The sequence below is a fragment of the Lampetra planeri genome, chromosome 26, assembly GCF_965212315.1.
Source record: "Lampetra planeri chromosome 26, kcLamPlan1.2.h2, whole genome shotgun sequence".
Lineage (NCBI taxonomy): Eukaryota > Metazoa > Chordata > Hyperoartia > Petromyzontiformes > Petromyzontidae > Lampetra > Lampetra planeri.
In genome coordinates, this window is record NC_136132.1 from 8974624 (window position 1) to 8994810 (window position 20187).

The 20187-nt window shown below is 46.0% G+C and overlaps 2 protein-coding genes across 2 annotated transcripts; both read left to right on the forward strand.

Moving 5' to 3' along the window:
- The first annotated feature begins 124 nt into the window (after positions 1-124).
- USB1 (U6 snRNA biogenesis phosphodiesterase 1) lies at positions 125-10300 on the forward strand. The gene is made up of 7 exons (XM_078606681.1): positions 125-457; positions 2600-2763; positions 4677-4860; positions 5614-5667; positions 7517-7622; positions 7813-7896; positions 8484-10300. The coding sequence occupies exons 1-7, from the start codon at positions 225-227 to the stop codon at positions 8586-8588; spliced, it is 930 nt and encodes a 309-aa protein (XP_078462807.1). The 5' UTR covers positions 125-224; the 3' UTR covers positions 8589-10300.
- Positions 10301-11525: 1225 nt separating this feature from the next.
- On the forward strand, positions 11526-19445 carry LOC144727677 (uncharacterized). The gene is made up of 5 exons (XM_078606682.1): positions 11526-12171; positions 13244-13618; positions 14514-14551; positions 17164-17393; positions 18890-19445. The coding sequence occupies exons 1-4, from the start codon at positions 12060-12062 to the stop codon at positions 17374-17376; spliced, it is 738 nt and encodes a 245-aa protein (XP_078462808.1). The 5' UTR covers positions 11526-12059; the 3' UTR covers positions 17377-17393; positions 18890-19445.
- The last annotated feature ends 742 nt before the right edge of the window (positions 19446-20187 follow it).

The following is a 20187-nucleotide window of genomic DNA, read 5'->3' on the forward strand; positions in this document are numbered from 1 at the left end:
ATAAATGAACTTGAACGCCCCTCCCCCCTCAATGTTGGAGGTAAATCCTCTGGAGCCTGGCAACAGGACCACGCCCCTCCCCTCAGTGTTGGAGGTAAATCCTCGGTAGCCTTGCAACAGGGCCACATCCTCCCCCCCAGTGAGACGGGCAGCCCGCGAGGCGCAAGGCCCCACAGCGGCCCCGTGGCCTCTCGACCGCGACCCCCCCACCCCGCCCGGGGCGAATGCGCGTGGAGGCAGGAGGCGAGCGCCGTGCGAGCGCCATGCTGCCGGGCCTGGTGAGCTACAGCAGCAGCAGCAGCTCGGGTGAGGAGGAGGATCACGCGGGGATCGTGTACGGGCGGCCCGGCCCAGTGGAGGCACGCCGGGACGTGGGGATGACCCCTCCTCCTCCAGCTGCCCCTCCTCCTCCTCAACGCCTTCCTCGTCGTGCCGGCACGGCCCGAGACCTGCAGGGGTGAGCCACCGCCTGGGCTCACAGATTCCATTATCGTTGTCATCACGACCACGATGATGCAACAGCAGAGATCATTCCTCGACAGCAGAGACCTCATCAACTACAGCAGAGACACCTACAGCAGAGACACCCACAGCAGAGACACCCACAGCAGAGACACCCACAGCAGAGACACCCACAGCAGAGACACCCACAGCAGAGACAACATACAGCAGAGACATCTACAGCAGAGACATCTACAGCAGAGACACCTACAGAGACATCTACAGACACATCTACAGCAGAGACACCTACAGCAGAGACAACATACAGCAGAGACACCTACAGACACATCTACAGCAGAGACACCTACATCAGAGACATCTACAGACACATCTACAGCAGAGACACCTACAGCAGAGACAACATACAGCAGAGACACCCACAGCAGAGACACCCACAGCAGAGACACCCACAGCAGAGACACCCACAGCAGAGACACCCACAGCAGAGACACCTACAGCAGATACACCTACAGAGACACCTACAGCAGAGCCACCTACAGCAGAGACACCCACAGCAGAGACACCCACAGCAGAGACACCCACAGCAGAGACACCTACAGCAGAGACACCCACAGCAGAGACACCTACAGCAGAGACACCTACAGCAGAGACATCGCTCACCTGCAAGATGCATGGCCGAGGAAGTTTATCTTTTGAGAGTTGTGGGTACTGAGGGCTGCGCAGTGGGGATCAAAAAGGTCACCTTTCATGAAAAGTTACAAAAATCCAACACATTCAATAACGCATAGCTTAAAAGGAAAGTATACAAAGATGATGTATATACGTCTGAAGCGACGTTATGGGCAATGGCCCTTTATATGTGGGGTGAATAAGGGCCAAACGGCGCCTATTGTTACTTTAAGGCGACGTTATTGACGCACTTAGTGAGTATTTTGTTATTTGTGTTAGTTTCACCACTGCCATCGAACTATCAACAAATATTTTGTTCAATTTCCTCAAACCAACTTCGTTGTACAGTAGTGGTAAACATTGCTGACTCATGACGTCATACATAAGACATTAACAGGGAATTAGAATATAAATAATTCATCTAGAATTATCCGCACAAAAACGTTTGTCTCAATTTGGCACATGGAGTCAGCCAGGATTGTTCGGTTGGCAAGGAATGTGACTTCAGTGTGGATGTTAAATAAACGTAGGGAATACATAAACCAAACACATTCCTGCGGAGGGAGCTGGTAGGAACGTTGGGTTGCTCGGTCAATGGCCAGGGTCAACGGCGGCGTGGTGTATTCCGCAAATATGCCCAACTGTGAGGGCGGGCACAAGCCGGCGTGAGTAGGTTAAACGTTGAGTTTTATAAGGGCACCACGGGGTGACCAGCCCCTCCCCATCCAGCCCAGCCCCTCCCCACCCAGCCCCACCCCTCCCCACCCAGCCCCACAACTCCCACCCCCCACCCAGCCCCACCCTCCCCACCTCCCACCCCTCCCAGCCCCACCCAGCCCCTCCCCACCCTCCCCTCCCCACACAGCCCCTCCCCACCCCTCTCCACCCAGCCCCACCCCTCCCACCCCCCACCCAGCCCCACCCCTCCCACCCCCCACTCAGCCCCACCCTCCCCACCCAGCCCCTCCCCACCCAGCCCCTCCCCACCCTTCCCTCTCCACCCAGCCCCTCCCCACCCTTCCCTCTCCACCCAGCCCCACCCCTCCCATTTTTGGATGCAGGACGGACGGACACAATAATCCCCTGTGGGCTGGTGTAACCAGGAGGTTCCTACCAGTACAATATTATTTCCATGAATTATCTGCGGCATCAAGGAAGATAGTCTCGGACGAGTGATAATTTGTTGTGCGTGACACTTATTCCGTACGGTATTTCAATGTGTGCATTGTACCATGCAGCTGTAAGATAAATCGCAAACAACAGCCCTTGTTCCATTACATTAATTTTAATCAGTTCTGAGTAATATATAAACACACATTTGCATGTGCAATATTGATATTCATTTCGATGCATACTCATCGATGCCCTTGTATATATCCAGCATGCTAAGAATGTTTCCCCGAACAGACATCGTTGATTCGTGACAAACTTCTCTTGGATTTCCACTTTCGTTCGTATTTCGAGGAAGACGGCCCGCTGGAGGACGACTCCCGCTGCCCGAGAGTGTTCGCAGCATGTTTGCTGACGACGATGAGAAAGCCGACGACGCAGAAGATGGAAGCCAGCATGGTGGACGTCTCCGCTCCTTTGCCCATGAGAGAGGCAACTGGGCGACTTACGTCTACCTGCCATGTATGTCTCTTTTGCCCTGGTGAGGCACGTCAGTTAAGGTGCAGTAGGTTTATACTGGTAGGAACCTCCTGGTTACACCAGCCCACAGGGTATTATTGTGTCTGTCCGTCGTGCAGGGAGTGGCTGGGTAGGGAGGGAGGGGCTGGGTGGGGCTGGGAGGGCAGGGTGGGGAGGGGCTGGGTGGGGAGGCTGGGTGGGGGGGTGGGAAAGGTGGGGCTGGGTGGGGAGGGGCTGGGTGGGGAGGGTGGGAGGGGTGGGGCTGGGTGGGGAGGGGCTGGTCACCCCGTGGTGCCCTTTTAAAACTCAACGTTTAACTTACTCACACCGGCTTGTTCCCGCCCTCACAGTCAGGCATATTTAAGCAATACACCACGCCGCCGTTGACCCTGGCCATTGACCGAGCAACCCAACGTTCCTACCAGCTCCCTCTGCAGGAATGTGTTTGTGCTGCTGATCACTCATTCTTTACTCTTTGGTTCTTTCGGTAAAGTCACGTATCTTTCATTCTTCGCTTACCATTTGTGCGGACCCAATGTTTGCACGCCTTTATTTTGTTTGATTTATATGTGTGCCTGCCATGTGCGCAGACTAATGTTGCGGGGGGGGGTTCTCTATATTTCTCATGATGAATAATTGCATCTGGACGTTTATGACCGAGATAGCGCAATAGCAGTAGTCGTTTATCCAGATTAAGCAGAGTTAATGGCACGAGGCGCGCAACCAGCTTATGTTATGGCTTGGAAAGCTACTGATGTGTTCCATAGCTTTACGTTACAAGAGTAGGATTCTAGTTTATTTAATTTAACAAGGTAATAACTCAAGAGACCACGTTCGTCTCATTTGAAAACGTGACCTTGAGTATTATTCTACAAGTTAAGGGTGATGATTGTGGTGAGGTGTTATTTCATTCGCGTGGTAAGCAGGGGAGGTTGTGGGTTCAATCCCGTCCTCACTCCTGTATATTTGGAGTTTGCGTGTTACCTCTCCCCGTGGTCGCGTGGATGTTTCTCCGGGTCTTCCGGTTTTGCCCTCCGCATTTCCAAACAACATGTGTTTAGATTATTTGGCTGCTACTTTAAATTCTCACATGTGATGATGTCATCCACTTCGATGAAGTAATATGTGTGGCCAGGTCACCCCTGAAAAGGAGTTCATAGCTCAGTGAGCTTTAGTAAATACAAGTTTATTTTCGGTACTGTGCAGATAATTTTTGACTTGGACAATTTGGACCCTGACACCGGCACGCATTGACCTCCTCTTGCGTATGACGTCAGGGGGTCTCTAACGTCCACTGCGAAGCAGACGGCACGACATGTTTGGTTCGTAAAGCAGCACTAACCATCAGGGCGGCCGCTGATTTAGAACCGTGGACCCCTGCAACCGCCGCTGGGACATGGCACTGGCCAGGATTTGTATCTACTGTATGTTGTTGAACTTCTTTCGCACCGTATGTAGCCAAACGTGCTAATCGGATGTGCAGGTTCTAGAGGAGCCCTACGCCCGTACTTTTTCAAGAGTTTTTGCACGTGATAAAAAACTGAAGTACTTATACTCGGTTAAAACAATCAGGATTTTGTTGCATGCATCTCGAGGAGTCACATACAGTTGTCATCATGTACCCGAATTTCTTACCTGCAGGGATATGAGGTGACCATAGCAGCACAGCAAATGGGTTGCTAAGCCATCTGTATAGATTTCTGAGCTGGCCTATCCACTATTCTTACCATGCAAAACACTTGTGCAGGAAAAACAAATATAAGATTAACCTAAAAAGAGACCTGACTTCCAAAAGCCAGTGTAGTTTGTGTTACCCGTTTAGTAAACCCTGCATCACTATTGTGTTTATTCTGCATTTTGCATTTTTTGTTCACTGAAGCCAAAACGGTAATGCACATCCCACGGATCAATTACAGATTCGGGGGATTCCGACTTTGACGAGCTGGTGGACCTGGTGTTGAGGCGGCTTTGCGATGTTGGACTGCGCATGAGTAAACAGGAAGACTTCCACATCAGCCTCTCGCAGACGGTGGTTCTGCGCTACCACTGGATCAACCTCTTCCTGCAAACGTTGAGAGAGCGCCTTGGCTCCTACCACCGGTGAGCCGAAATCCACAATTCAAGATGAGTTGTACTGCTAATAGTCCCTCATTTTGCAATTGGATGTTGGGTGACATTGTAACTTAACTAACCAGAGGCTGCGTAAGAACTGTAACATCCATCCCATGGTTGCTTAATAAGTAGTTGGTAAGATAACTCCGTGTACCCGACCCTGTGATTATCCGAGCTGCTACATTTCACCTCCTTTCGCCATAGCCTACTGTCTAATATTATTTACACTTCCATTATTTAGTGGGGCACCCCATGCTAATCTAAGTCTCTGAGTACTGGTTTCAAACCCATCGGAGCACAACATAAAATCCTGAACTAGTCCAGACCCAGCCTTTTTGGCTCAGGGGTAGAGCAAGCAGCTTGTGATCAGAAGGTTGTGAGTTCAAATCCTGGTTGTGGGTTGACTTTCCCATCATTCCTCTCTGGTCGATAAAATGAATACCACTTCAACATTGGTTGCCCTAGGGATAGACTCGCCGCTGCCATAGCAATGTGGAATTCCCACCACTGGCTGGGCTGTAAATAGGAGGTGAGCACTGCCTACATGCTCATTTGAATAGGAAATCACTTTTTGTTCCCATTCAGATCCATTGTGATTGAACGAGTGCAAATATCACACTGCTAGAGGTTGGGTGACTTGAAAAAAACCTGTTAAATGTCATAGTTTTGCAACTGCCATTGGAAAAGAAAATCCCCTTGATGCAGATTGGCATGCTAAGTGAATGCCGTTTGCTTCTGCAGATTTAACTGCTTCACGAACAAGGTCAAGGTATATACGAACCAGGAGAGAACGAGGTGAGCAGTGCAGACGACACCCTGTGACACACGGACACCGTTCTGGGAAACTAACGGTGCAGTCAGTTCATATTTGTGCAGAACTTATGTATTATCTGTTGATAATATAATTGGTAAGTTGCTGCTTCAGAAACTAGCGGAGAATAAGAGGTTAAAATTAATGCATAACAATTTTCCTGAAGGCCAGTTGGCCGAAATGTCGATCTTCATTTCCTCTGTGACAAATAAAAAATAAACGTCCGTTATTATTTTAGTTAATCTCTCATATTGTCAGTGCAAGAAACAGTAGTGAAAATAAATTTAAATAAGAATTATGTACAGTGAAATATCGTTATAATTTGTTGAACTTAAAAAAGTAACTTGCTGTATTGTTGGATGGTATTTTTATTGCTGGCCAGTTTACAAAATATAAAAATGTCATGAAAATCTGTGCACATTTATAAATTCTAGATTTGAAGCTTTCGTGACTGCAAGGATTCATATTCTTAGGTTTTTTTCCGGTAAAGTCACGTAGGTAAAAAATGTAAATTAATAAAAGTAAAATAAAATAAAAATCACGACTTTTCGGAGGCAACACAAGCTTCTGTCTTCAGGTGGAACCGTCACAGCCACGACAGCTGTATCAAGTAAATGAGAGATTACAAGAGCTACCACTCCGTATATATAATGGTTGAAGAGGGGAAGGGCCAAGTACGGCACACTTTTTATTAAGATGGTAAGGTGAGGCTTAAGACTATGCAGTCTATTCTTAGTCTTAAGCCTCACCTTACCATATTAATAAAAAGTGTGCCGTACTTGGCCCTTCCCCTCTTCAACCATTATATATACGGAGTGGTAGCTCTTGTAATCTCTCATTTACTTGATACAGCTGTCGTGGCTGTGACGGTTCCACCTGAAGATGGAAGCTTGTGTTGCCTCCGAAACGTCGTGATTTTTATTTTTTATTTTATTTTACTTTTATTAATTTTAATTTTTTACCCACATTTATAAACTTGACCGAGTGTATATACCAACATTAATCAGTGCCACCATCCTCCTGGCTTGATTTGAAGCTTATACCTACTCACGTAGGTATAAAAATAAAATAATAATCCAGAAGTGGAACTGCTGGATGATTACTTTTTCCGCCTGAGGACGACCGCTTGTGTTGCAATCGAAACGTCGTGATGTATTATTTTTTATTTTATTTTTCTACCTACGTGACTTTACCGAAAGAACTAAAGAGTATCCTACTGGCTGCAGTGCAATGATTCTATAAGCTTGCAAGTACGACAACATTTATTTCCAGATGCATCGTCATCATCACCCATGGTGAGTTCACTGCTGGTTGAAAACCTCCCCAATCCCTTTCCACTTCTCATGATCCTGCAATGTAATCATCTAACAGGCACTTTATCAGACATCCTCTTAGAATTTGACCATATTTCAAGAATAGGAAGTTCAACTTAAAAAACGTGTATATCGTACTGATATGTTGGACTTGAACACATTCCTGCGGAGGGAGCTGGTAGGAACGTTGGGTTGCTCGGTCAATGGCCAGGGTCAATGGCGGCGTGGTGTATTCCGCAAATCTCGCCGACTGTAAGGGCGGGCACAAGCCGGCGTGAGTAGGTTAAACGTTGAGTTTTATAAGGGCACCACGGGGTGACCAGCCCCTCCCCACTCAGCCCCACCCCCCACCCAGCCCCACCCTCCCCACCCAGCCCCACCCTCCCCACCCAGCCCCTCCCCACCCAGCCCCTCCCTGCACGACGGACACAATAATCCCCTGTGGACTGGTGTAACCAGGAGGTTCCTACCAGTATTAGTCTCGGCGTATACCAAGTCACCACGTGTGGTCTCTGTGCAGGACTTTCTTGGGGCTGGAGGCAACGCGCGGGCAGCAGGACTTGCTGGGGTTGGTGACAGAGATCGATGGAGCAATGCAGGAGTTCCAGTTGCAGACATTTTTCAAGGTGCCTGACAACTACCGTTTGGCAAGGATGATTTGAAATTGCATTGAGTGTAAAACATCAGCATTTAAACGTTTTTCAGCATACACTGTAATGACAAGTTGTGCGTGTGTATAGAGTAATAGACTATTTTTCATTTGTGTAATGTGTGTGTGCTCATTTTATGTGTGTGTTGATGTTGTGTGTGCTATAGGACACGTCATTCCACATGAGTCTGGCGTGGTGTGTCGGAGATTTGTCAGACCGTTTCAACCAGGACCTTATAAACCAGTTACAGGTCAGCTTTCCTTCAAGGCCCTGCTGTGATTTCACATGGACCACTCACAGCGAGTTTGCATATCCCCAAGTCATGTTGAGTACAATCAAACACGGGGGTCCACAGTCATTTATTTTTTGGCTAAAACCATCTATGCAAACAGCTCCTTTCAGCCAGGATATTCCTTGAAAGTTACGTTGAATTTAAAACCATTTTAGTGACAAAACGATAAACACTTGTGGGACATTGGGCTAGTGATTATAGCCGTTGTAAAGAATCACTTGGGAACATGATCCTCAAAGTCAAAGCACCCGTGGTGTGAGACACACGGAGGAGCATGGGGCTCTGAGCATGTTTGTTGCCTACCACTGGTTTATAGAAATTAAGCGTAAGATTTCAGCGGGTTCTGAGGCAGCAAAACTTGTGCTTCAGTCGCTCCATTACCCATTGAAAAATATAAAACTTTACCATCATAAAAAAATTCTAATAATCCAGAATTGTTATCTGCAAAGCGAATCGCCAAAACCTTCAGTATCTGTCCAAAGTGGAATAATCGGACTGCTTGTGGAGATTTAAAAGCCCTAACAACAGCTTGTTTTCCTTCTCAGGATGTGGTGGATGAGTTTGAGGACAGCCCACGTTTGCTGCGCATCCACGCCGAGCAGCTGGTGTGCAAGACGGGACACAAGTTGCACCCTGTGCCACTGAGGTAGCGCCGGTGTGCACCTCGTAGCCGTACAACGTGCTTCCTAGTCGGCCAGTGATGGGCAACCCAGATGAGTCGGTGGGCCACGTGGCCACACGAGAAGCCCTCCTTCTTCACCTCAGTGGGCCACAAGCTTGGCATCATACTTGTGTTCTTAGGTTTTTTTCGGTAAAGTCAGGTAGGTAAAAAATTGAAATTAATAAAAGTAAAATAAAAATCACGACGTTTCGGAGGCAACACAAGCCTCCGTCTTCAGGTGGAACTGTCACAGCACGATTGTTGTATCAAGTAAGAGAAATTCCAAGAAAACAGTCCTTGTATATATACTGGTTGAGGGTGGGAGGATTAATTGTGAGGTTCGGTGCAGCTGAAGCACGCTGTTAGGAATGAGCCTTTGTTGTGTAGACTGGTTGAAAAGAGTTGTTAAGGTGAGGCTGATGTAAAGGTGTGTGTTAATGGGACTGAGCCTTTTGTTATGTAGAGGTGGTGAGGCTGAAACCGCTGCCAGGAATGAGTCTTTGTTGTGTAGACTGGTTGAACTGGGAGGTTCTAAGAGTTGTTAAGGTGCTGCTGATGTAAATATGCGGCTGCTGTGAATGGGACTGAGCCTTTGTTATGTAGATGAAACAGCACTTTTTGCTACGTTGCTGGGATTAATTCTAGATTTGCCAAATATGTGTGGTAAAATCTAGCATCATACTTGTGCACTAATTGTGACCACGCGCATCACCCGAGGCACACTGAGACCAGGCCACCACGAGAGGCTTCACGACTCGCAGGTTGTCCACCGCTGGCCTGTACGGTCACCCCGGTTGCGCAATCCACGTGCATCCCGATCAGCTGCTGGTGCTGTGTAAAAAAACGACGCTATGATGCAACACTTTGGAGGTGAACCACCCGGTGGCCAGAAGATAGTAGTACAGCTAGTGGATTTATAAACCTATCTGTGAGGACCTTTTAAGTGTTATACCCTTGTCTGTATGCATACTCTTTGGTTCTTTCGCGGTAAAGTCACGTAGGTCAAAAGTAATAAAAGTAAAAAAATTAAAATAAAATCACGACGTTTCGGGCAACAGCAGTTGCTTCAGGCTATGGTGGTCCCACCTGATGACGAGCGTTTGTGTTGCGCCCGAAACGTCGTGATTGAACTTTTTTTTATATATATTTTTATTTTCTACCTACGTTACTTTACCGAAAGAACCAAAGAGTATGGATCCTTGCAGTCATGAAAACTTCAAATCTATAACTTGTCTTGATGGTTTCGTCTGGGTAATATGATTTCCTCCCATTTATAAAACACTCCTTCCATAGGGTGTTTAGAATCTGGAGAATCCAGTAATAAACTCCCTTTATTATTTGATTTTCAAGTAATCCAGAAACTGCAAGGGATAGAATGCAAGGCCTTGAGAGAGCAGGACAATTGGAATGTCACGTGCTCTTGACTTTCATTCTGGATCATCAGACCTGCATGCGATCATTGTTCATGTTGAAAATAATGCCACTGCATGATGCTTGCACAGAAGAATAAAATGTTGCTGTTGTTTTTTCCATCTTACCTGTCACCCCCTCTCTCTCTGGTGATCCTCAATAATGCCTTACTAGATCGTAAAGTGTTCATTTTGTTTCTTGCAGGGATACATAAAGCGACTTCACATTATTGGCACTGGAATGTATGTTATAAGAATGAAAATAAATGTTTACTGTGTAAACAATCGCAAACTTGTTTTCAAAGTTATATTTTCTTGCTGCACAAATGACCATTTGCTATAAGCTTGTCTACAAATCACATCCTTTGCGGGCACTGCAACTCAGTACTCACTACACTCGTGGATTCATCTACTCCTGGGTCCAGTCCTCTACACGCCCTTGTTTTAGTAGATAAACAAACAGCTCTTGAGCGTTTTCCACATTCTGGACTTCATTTACACCACTCTTTTGTTTGTAATGCTTTCCGTGAGTATCGCTATGTACATGTATGTCGGTGTGTATGTGTACCTTTGTGTATATATTCGGATGATGGGGAGTGGTGGTGCAGTGATTAGTACACTGCGCTATGAATCCTGGGTCATGACCAACAGAAGTGGTGAATATTTGACCTCGTCCTGAGCATCTCCGAGGTCGGCTCAGCCTTAAACGAGTACCTGGTGCCAGTGCCGGATTATCCCAGCAGCACAAGTAGCTACACGTGTAGTAGCTACTGCATGTGTAGTAGCTACTACACGTGTAGTAGCTACGGGCCCCGCACTTGCAAGGGCCACGCGCTATATGCTTTCAAGCTATCAATTCCGGTTGATTGATTCTGCACTTGCTCTATTACTATAGTACTATACTGCCTTCAACTTTTATGAACGACTGGGTGTTTAAGGTTAGCGATTTGTCGTATTATCTGGCTGTATAGCAAATAAAAAAATACAATTACTTTACGATGCAAGTGAAAAATGTGTGTTTTAATATTTATGTATTTTATTTTATTTAGGGCTCCTTTATAATATATGCTACAGGCCCGTACTATCTTAATCCGGCACTGCCTGGTACAGTGTGTACACATTACAAAAGTGGCTGGGTATGGCCGTCAAGTGCCATGCCAGCCTTCGTAAATACTTGCGAGCGAAACTTGAAATGTAAATACAGAAGTCTCGGCATGAAACCTGTCTGTCCTGGAGCTCATGTTATAACTGCCGCTTCCTCAGCGCTTCTCAGAACTCCACGGTTTCTACTCCTACGCCACACATACGCACAGACATAATATACACGTGCATAGCGAAACACACAGACAGCAAAAACGAGAGTCCTTGCTTATGAAGTCCAGAATGTGAGAAACTCAAAGCTGTTTGTGTATCCACTAAAACATGAGTGGCTCGTGAGTAGATAACTACAGAAGGTTCGTGAGTAATAAGGAAGTGGCTTGCCCACAAAGCAGAATACCATCAGTCTTACGCAAGCAGCTACTCGTCGTGGGCACACGGTCATCATGATCATTTTTATGGCATCATTAGGTGACTAATTAGCACGTAAGGTTATATCAATTATACACAGTGAAATGCAAATTCATTCACCAAAACAATTGAGATTGAAGGATGTTTTAAAGGGGTTAAATAACTTTTTTCCTCTGTAAAGCTTTCCTGGCTTCATTGAAACTCAGGATAAATCTGCTCTCGACAGTTGTTATGGCCAAGCTAATCGGAGGTTTGGGGGTAGGATAAACTAAGAGTGACGGTCTTAGTAGTTTCGAGCTTGAGAGAGCAGTACAATAACGAAACTTATTACTCAAAGGGAAACTTGGATTTCGATTTAAAGCTTTCATGACTGCAGGGATTCATCTTGGTTCTTACGGTAAAGTCACATTACCGAAAGAACCAAGAAGAGGAAACTTGGATGTCTAGTTTTTTTTGTTATCCAATGAGACGTGTAGCAGAGTCAGGCTTGCATAAGTCGATCCGTGTTGAAACTCAAATGATCACAACTTCCTTAAGCCAGAATGCCTTGGCAATCGCAGTGTGAGGCTGTGATTAGAGGCGCGACCCAGACCATGGCGTTCTGGAAAGTTCTGCTGGTTCTTTGCGCACTTCCAGCCATGCTTCGGATGCAAGGTAAGAGATTTTAACAGCTATTAAATATGCAGCCTTCTCTTATTTTCCCGTGTGTAATGTCTGTTGATTAAAAGTATTGTCTGTTGATTAATAGCAGTATCTGTCGAACAAGACCAACATGTTTTATGTATTATTTGTAACGAAATTAAAGTCGTGCGGTTCCATTCTCAATTTTTGGTAAAACAATCTTTTTGAACTAAATTCTTGAGTGATTGATATCACTTTCTCACCAAACATGGGCACTTCGCTCAAACCAGACGAACGGCGTGCCTCGTCCGGTGGGGAATCGGTTGATGTTTGTAACCTGAAATCGAATACAATCGGCTGCCTCATTCCAAAAACATGTGAAACCATATTTGGCACGAGTAAAAGTATTTGAATAACAGTCAATTATAAAACACAGTATATTACCATAAAAATTATGAATAGCATTTATCACTAAGCAGAAATGCTGTGAAAATGTTCCCAATGAGCATGTAACAGTGTTGGCTTTATGATATTCTCAGCATATGTGGTCACTGTGCAGTCCCTTAGAATAAAGTTGAACACTGCAATACTGAAATTTTGATTTAAAGCTTTCGTGACTGCAGGGATTCATATTCTTGGTTCTTTCGGTAAAGTCACGTAGAAGGGAAATAATAAAATAATATTAATATAAAACAATAAAAATTATCACGACGTTTCGACTGCAACACAAGCAATCATCATCAGGTGTGAAATCCACAGCAAGACAATTTGAAACGTCAGAATTTTTATTGTTTTATATTAATATTATTTTATTATTTCCCTTCTACGTGACTTTACCGAAATAACCAAGAACACGGCAATACTGGTAGCAGATCTTGGGTTAAAATAAATACCTGCCACCTGAACACCGATGCCAATTCACAGACCGCCTGGTCGATCCAGTCCAGGTGGCAACTTTGATATTCTCCCTGTCGAAGGTCATTTTAAGATATATTTGATTTACCCGTATACACACACACACAATAGTTGTACACATTGACACAATTAGAGCTGTGGGGAAATATCGCCACAAACCTCACTGCATGCCACGATTCACTTTCCACAGAGGTGTTGGACAAGAGGGTGAAAGTCGGATGGAACATCTCTCTGCCGTGCCACTTTTCGAACGCGGTTTGGATCGAGTCACCAGATGGCGAGCGGGAGAACGACAAGCGGGTCGCGAGGTGGTTGTGGACGCCACTGGGAACCTTGAGCAGAAAGAAAGAGCTCATTGCCATGAAGGCCTCAGGGTACGGCTTGCCTGCCGTGCACAAGACGCCCTTTAAACATCGCATCGCCATGAATCTGCATGCGTTTGAGAGCGGTGACTTCTCGCTGAAGATCTGGAAGGTTTCCCCGTCGGATGAAGGCGTCTTCTTCTGCTGCCTCTGGAGTCCCACTCGGCAAGACAACGCGAGCGTGCGGATGACGGTGCTTGCTGGTACGCCGCTTCTACTCCCGATGACAGCCACGCTACACCGCGTATATCACGACACAACCGTCGCATCGATGAAAGCGTTTTGCTAAATCCAGACATTGTACAATTGCATAATTGTGTTAATTTCATAAATGTGATTGAACATTTTGATTAATATCGATATCCATCATTGTTTTTTACAGTAAAACCTTGGATTGCGAGCATAATTCGTTCCGGAAACGTGTTTGTAATCCAAAGCACTCGTATATCAAAGCACTCGTGTATCAGTTGTGATCACGTGACGCTCGGCAGACAAAGCGTATACAAGTACTACTCGTATTGCAAGACCTCGCTCGTTTATCAAATTAATACATTTATTTAAAAAAATTGCTCGTCTTGCAAAACACTCACAGACCAAGTTACTCGCAATCCACGGTTTTACTGTATTTTGTTTGCCAATTCTGATTTCATGATTATTTTAGATTCTAGCACAAGTATTTAGAGTGGCCTCATTTGACAAATATGTCAGAGGCTAACGATGAGGGGACCAATTTCGCCAGTATCAAGATATTTAGTTATGAAAAGGCTTTACTCTTTCTGGAATAAATACAGGAGTTAAGATGTTCAAAAACAAAGTAGCTCCTGGATAAAATTAACAAGTGATATGTATGTACGTATGTTGAACTTCTTTCGCACCGTATATAGCCAACCCCGCTAATCAAAGGTATAGGATATGTAGATTAATACAATATCACCGGCACTGCTTTCATTGTTTAGATTCGATATGAAAAATTACATCTTGTACCCTTGAAGAGTACTGAATTCACCCCTACATCTATGCACGTGGAGATGCCACAATGCAGTGAATCGGTGGTAAAGATCTGTCCTCAACAAGGGCTGTGTTCCTCTTCTGCACCAGGTGGAATTATACCCACAAGGAGAAGAGCAACCACAACGGTACGTGTATTTGCAAATGCCCTGCTACGTAAACATGCCAAGTGAGACCAAAATCGGTGAATTAGCCAAAGAGATCAGACTTAACCAGAGAGCTGAACCAAAAATCTGAACTGGAATTAACCGCTTATTTTCATGAATAAGAACCAGTTTACCGCTTATCAATTGGATTTGATAATGTTGAAGTTCTGTGCCAAACTAGTTACGACTGGCCAAGACGAATTAGATAATCTATCGAAATTGAGAGAAATAAATATAATTTTAATCTTTCGGATAGCTACAGACTTCATGCTGCTTGGAAGCGAATCATCAAATAATAGATTGTTTAAATGCATGCTCATACAGGTCAGCATACTTCAATGGGGATTACCCTTGAACAGACAACAACAGGTTATGCTATTTTTGTGCACACAATTACAGGAGGTACATGAACCATTGGCTCGTATAATGCGCATGCATAATGTACATTGATTACCATATATAACACATTCCTGCGGAGGGAGCTGGTAGGAACGTTGGGTTGCTCGGTCAATGGCCAGGGTCAACGGCGGCGTGGTGTATTCCTCAAATATGGCCGACTGTGAGGGCGGGCACAAGCCGGTGTGAGTAGGTTAAACGGTGAGTTTTATAAGGGCACCACGGGGTGACCAGCCCCTCCCCACCCAGCCCCACCCCTCCCACCCCCCACCCAGCCCCACCCTCCCCACCCAGCCACTCCCCACCCTCCCCTCCCCACCCAGCCACTCCCCACCCTCCCCACCCAGCCCCTCCCCACCCTCCCCTCTCCACCCAGCCCCACCCCTCCCATTTTTTGATGCACGACGGACGGACACAATAATCCCCTGTGGGCTGGTGTAACCAGGAGGTTCCTACCAGTATAACCCAATCTTGACTTAAAGCTTTCGTGACTGCAGGAATTCAACTTTTTGGGTCTTTCGGTAAAGTCACGTAGGTTCTTTTCTTTTAACCTATCTACGTGACTTTAGCGAAAGACCCAAAAATATATAACCCAATCGTCAATGGATTCCTATTGTCATTTATATGCATTCATTAATCCCCCCCCCCCCCCACTTGGCTCAAGAAGGGCTCATAAGTGATGTCATCACATCTACCCCTTTATTTAAAAAACGAAACGGGAGGATTTCTACACATATCTGGCTGTCGCCTGATGACGCTGGTTGTAGTTACTGGAGAAACGTCGTACTCAGATTGTAAATGTTGTGGCTTTTCTCTCCAACACACCGGTGTGCTGTACTAGTAACGAATTTACACGTTCTGTTTACGTGACAAACCTTACTAATTGGCTGTGTCAGGTGGTGGCAGGTTTAACGACACATTTCTATATTTACGCGATCTAACCTGTATTATGGATTATATTGATCGCGAAAGCCTAGGTGTTAAACCAGATCAAATGGACCATGATCTCTTGGCCAGTCTCACCGTTCTAATTTGAGCGATGTGAATGCTAAAGATCACATTTGGCGTGGTCCCCCAGCGAGACAATTGGCGCACGTAGTTCGACGCTCGGCAGCTGGCACAGGGCTACGAGGTCTCCTCCTTCGTGTGGCCAATGTTGAGCAACAACTACAATTATACATTGAGCCAGGCAAGCCAGCTGATTGCGCCAGGAGTAGCGATGCAAATCGCTGTGATGATGCCCGCCTCCTTCGTGAATGGCAATCGGGCATTGACTCTACGCTACATGCTCCACGGTTCTGTTCTGGGTGGTGACCACGGTCACCGCACACTGCCGGAGAGTTTACCATTTTCCACTTATGCATCGAGTGTCCGAATCTACTGCCGTGGTTTGTGCAGTGGATGCATTTTAGGGGCCGTTTGCCCAGAAGTTTTGCGTCATCGGCTCTTTCAGGAGGAGGTATTTGTGACTTCTTGTGAACTCCATTTGGTGTTCCAAGCTTCATCATCATCGGGGTTGACGTTGCATTGTTGATGGTTAACCACGTGGATCCAAAACAGGATGAGGGGGCCACGGGGCTGGGGGTGGGGCCACTGGGCTGCGGGTGGGGGGGGCACATGGGGCGGGGCTTTTCGCCCGCATCTCGAGGACATCGTTGAGATCCTTTTGGATGGAGAGACGCACGTTATCCACGATTTGCTGGACTTCCCGGGGGGTTGCTGCATTGCGGCAAATAGATGGGGAAGCAACGTGCGGCAACATGGGGAGGCAAAAGTTGGGGGTCGATTTGAGGGCTCCAGTGATGCACCACCAACGTGTACACCGTGGAGATAGCGATTGATTTTACCTTTTGATTTAAAGCTTTCGTGACTGCAGGGATATTCTTGGTTCTTTCGGTAAAGTCACGTAGATGGACTCGTCCATCTGGCCAACTGCCAAATCGCTGTCCGTGGTGCTGACGTCAGGACAAACTGCCACTTTTTTCAAATTTTCTTGCCGTGGATTTCACACCTGATGACGATTGCTTGTGTTGCAGTCGAAAAGTCGTGAGAATTTTTATTGTTTTATATTTGTATCATTTTATTATTTCCCTTCTACGTGACTTTACCGAAAGAACCAAGAAGATGATTTTACCTTGTAGGGGGCAGCTTCCGCCTCCAGTAACGTCTGGTCGTTGTGTGCACGTGTGATGCTGCAGACAACGAAGACGACGAAGACGACGCAGACGACACAGGCGACGCAGGCGACGCAGGCGATGCAGGCTACATGGGAACGTCATAATAATGCTTCCACTGGAGAAGACGTCGTGCACCACTCCTGCCCTCTCACCCTGCCCGTAACTCTGTGTGTGGTGTCTGCGCTTGTATTTCTAGGCGCAGTGACCGCAACGGCCGTGATGCTCAAGCACTGATAGTTATAATTATACTGGTAGGAACGAAGTGGACCAGACCACCAATAGATTAATGTGTCCGTCCATCCGTCCGTCCGTCCGTCCGTCCGTGTATCAACATCGCCCCCTACTGCAAACACTTGGCATGACCCTGTCCGACAAGATGGCCGCCCGCTCCCCCTGCGATCTGTGAATTAAACAAGATGGCCGTCGCTTCCGGCGCATCACGGCAAAACTTTAAACTTCGCTTCAAAATTACTTTACTGAAACGCAGCACGTTTATTTAAAAAATTACTTTACTGAAACGCAGCACGTTTTTTTAACACAGAGACAAGAAACATTTATTAACACAGAGACGAGATACATTTAATCGCCTTATTTGTGCACGAAAAGCACGGCGCGAGGCCTAGTGAGGTCGCCCACTGGCTTGCCCTGCTCGGCTCTTACAAGAACAGCGAGTCAGGGTAGTTCCAGGTCTAGCTAGCTGGCCTTCAGTCTTCACTGGCTCTTCATCCTGACCCGTGCCCAACGACTGCCTCGAGCTCTCTCGCTCTCCTCCGCCTTATATACCAACATGCCCTCGAGGGGCGGGGCTATGTGGGATCCCAGCCTCCCCCCCCCCCACACAGCCCCCCAGGGTAGTGACCGTTTGCGGACGTGGATGTAGACACCCCAGTGTAACTGCCCGTTTCTCCCTCGTTACGTAACACCTCTACACTTGTGAATAAAGCTTCGTTCAGTCTCCTGTTTGATCTCAACCATTGCAAGTTGTGCTCGTTGGTTGCTTGGATGGTTTGGATGGGAAAGAAAAAAACGTCGATGCATCTTTAATGTCTAAGTTTTGGTTTCAGGCACATCAATGTTGTTCCCTCCGATAACACCAACACACATTCCTGTACAGTTTTGATTTCAATGTCGTATTGTTCACGTTTAAAAACAAATTGGACAACTTTTTTTAAAAGCTGTTCGATCGAGAGGGAAAAAACTGCTCCCTTGCCCAACGTTGGTTGACAAATGTAGCCCCTGGAGATAGGGGCCGTCCATAAATGACGTCACGCACCTGGGGGGGGGGGGTCAGACATTTATGACGATGTGTGACGAGGGGGGGGGTTTGAGAAATGTGACGTCACATCAAAATTCGCAACTTTAAATAAATATAGACAACACGTTCTACTTAATTAAATAGACTTTTTAATAAATGTTTTCTCCTACAACATCAGAGTGCAGCGCCACATTAAATACGCACTACAATGACAATAGTTTAAAGCGATTTGAAGCATGTTTTATTTGGGGGGGGCAGGGCTTTGTGACGTCATATTTGAGGGGGGGGGGTCTGACTTTTTGTGACGCCGTGTGACGAAGAGGGGGGGGGGGGTAAAAAATCGTCCAAAATCGCGTGACGTCATTTATGGACGGCCCCATAGGGTCGAAGGGAACATTCAGGAAAGTAGATGTACAATTCCCGTTGTTTGAGTATTTACTCCGAAACACGAGCCGTGTGCATTTGTGTATTTGCCTCCCGTGGGTTCAACAGCTGCAGGTGGCACTTGGTCAGCACCCAGGTGCAAACACAGCGCATGCGGAGTCAAGATACCAGCGTCTCCTCTCTGTCTGTCTGTAGCAAGGCCGTAGCCATGGAGTCAATATTGGGGGGGACCACATCTTCCAGGAGGTCTGGGGGTCCCCCCCCCCAGAAAAAAAAATCTAAATTTGAAAACTAATTTCCTGACATTTCCTGCCTAAAATATTTAAAAATTCACTAACACACGGGATGGACTTTTTATTTATTTTTTACAATAATGTCTAATAGTGTATTGTATTACATTGCTCTGTTTTTTTCTTTTTTACCTTGTCTTGTTTCATTGTATGTAATGGCAGAGATTATGGATTAAAAAAGTACAACCATAACCACAATCATATAAACATACATCTATTTTATAGCGGAAGGGGGGTGCAGAGTGATACTCCGGGGTGATGTATGTCCAGTGTGTACGTGCGCCTATGCAACAGTGCTTATGCAATGTCTACTTGTATCCTCTTTGGTTCTTTCGGTAAAGTCACGTAGAAAGAAAATAAATTAAATAATAGAATACGACGTTTCGATTGCAACACAAGCAATCATCATCAGAGACAAAACACAGACACGGAGACACACAGAGAGAGACAAAACACAGACACGGAGACACACAGAAGACACACAAGCAGAGAGACAACACAGAGACACAGAGAGACAAACACACACACAGACACACAGACAGACACACAAGCAGAGACACACACACAGACACACAGAGAGAAACACACAAAACAGACACACAGACAGACACACAAGCAGAGAGACAACACAGAGACACAGAGAGACAAACACACACAGACACACAGACAGACACACAAGCAGAGACACACACAGAGACACACAGAGAGAGAGACATACAACACAGACACACAGACATACACACAAGCAGAGAGACAACACAGAGACTCACAGACAGACACAACACAGAGACACACAACATTTTATTCTTCATTTATTTTAGTGACCTTGCTTATCCTTTCTCGATTTTGCACTCCTATTGTTTTTCTTATTTGTTGTTGTTGATGTCACTCGCTGACGCCCGCCCCTACTGGACATCTGTGAAAAGTAACTTCTTAGCTCATCGGATTCCTCCACCAGTCGAAATCTCAACATTCTGATTCTGATTCTAGATTTGAAGCTTTCGTGATTGCAAGGATTCATACTCTTAGTTTTTTCGGTAAAGTCACGTAGGTAAAAAATGAAATTAAAATTATGAAAAAATAAAAGAATAAAAATCACTTTACCGAAAAAATAAG

Excerpts from the sequence above, each read along its gene's own strand:
- USB1 (XM_078606681.1), top strand. The coding sequence starts at position 225 with ATGCGCGTGGAGGCAGGAGGCGAGCGCCGTGCGAGCGCCATGCTGCCG. Across the intron at positions 5,668-7,516 it reads ACGAACCAGGAGAGAACGAG|GACTTTCTTGGGGCTGGAGG; the intron begins GTGAGCAGTGCA and ends GTCTCTGTGCAG. Across the intron at positions 7,623-7,812 it reads AGTTGCAGACATTTTTCAAG|GACACGTCATTCCACATGAG; the intron begins GTGCCTGACAAC and ends TGTGTGCTATAG.
- LOC144727677 (XM_078606682.1), top strand. The coding sequence starts at position 12,060 with ATGCCTTGGCAATCGCAGTGTGAGGCTGTGATTAGAGGCGCGACCCAG. Across the intron at positions 12,172-13,243 it reads AGCCATGCTTCGGATGCAAG|AGGTGTTGGACAAGAGGGTG; the intron begins GTAAGAGATTTT and ends CACTTTCCACAG. Across the intron at positions 14,552-17,163 it reads GGAGAAGAGCAACCACAACG|ACAACGAAGACGACGAAGAC; the intron begins GTACGTGTATTT and ends GTGATGCTGCAG.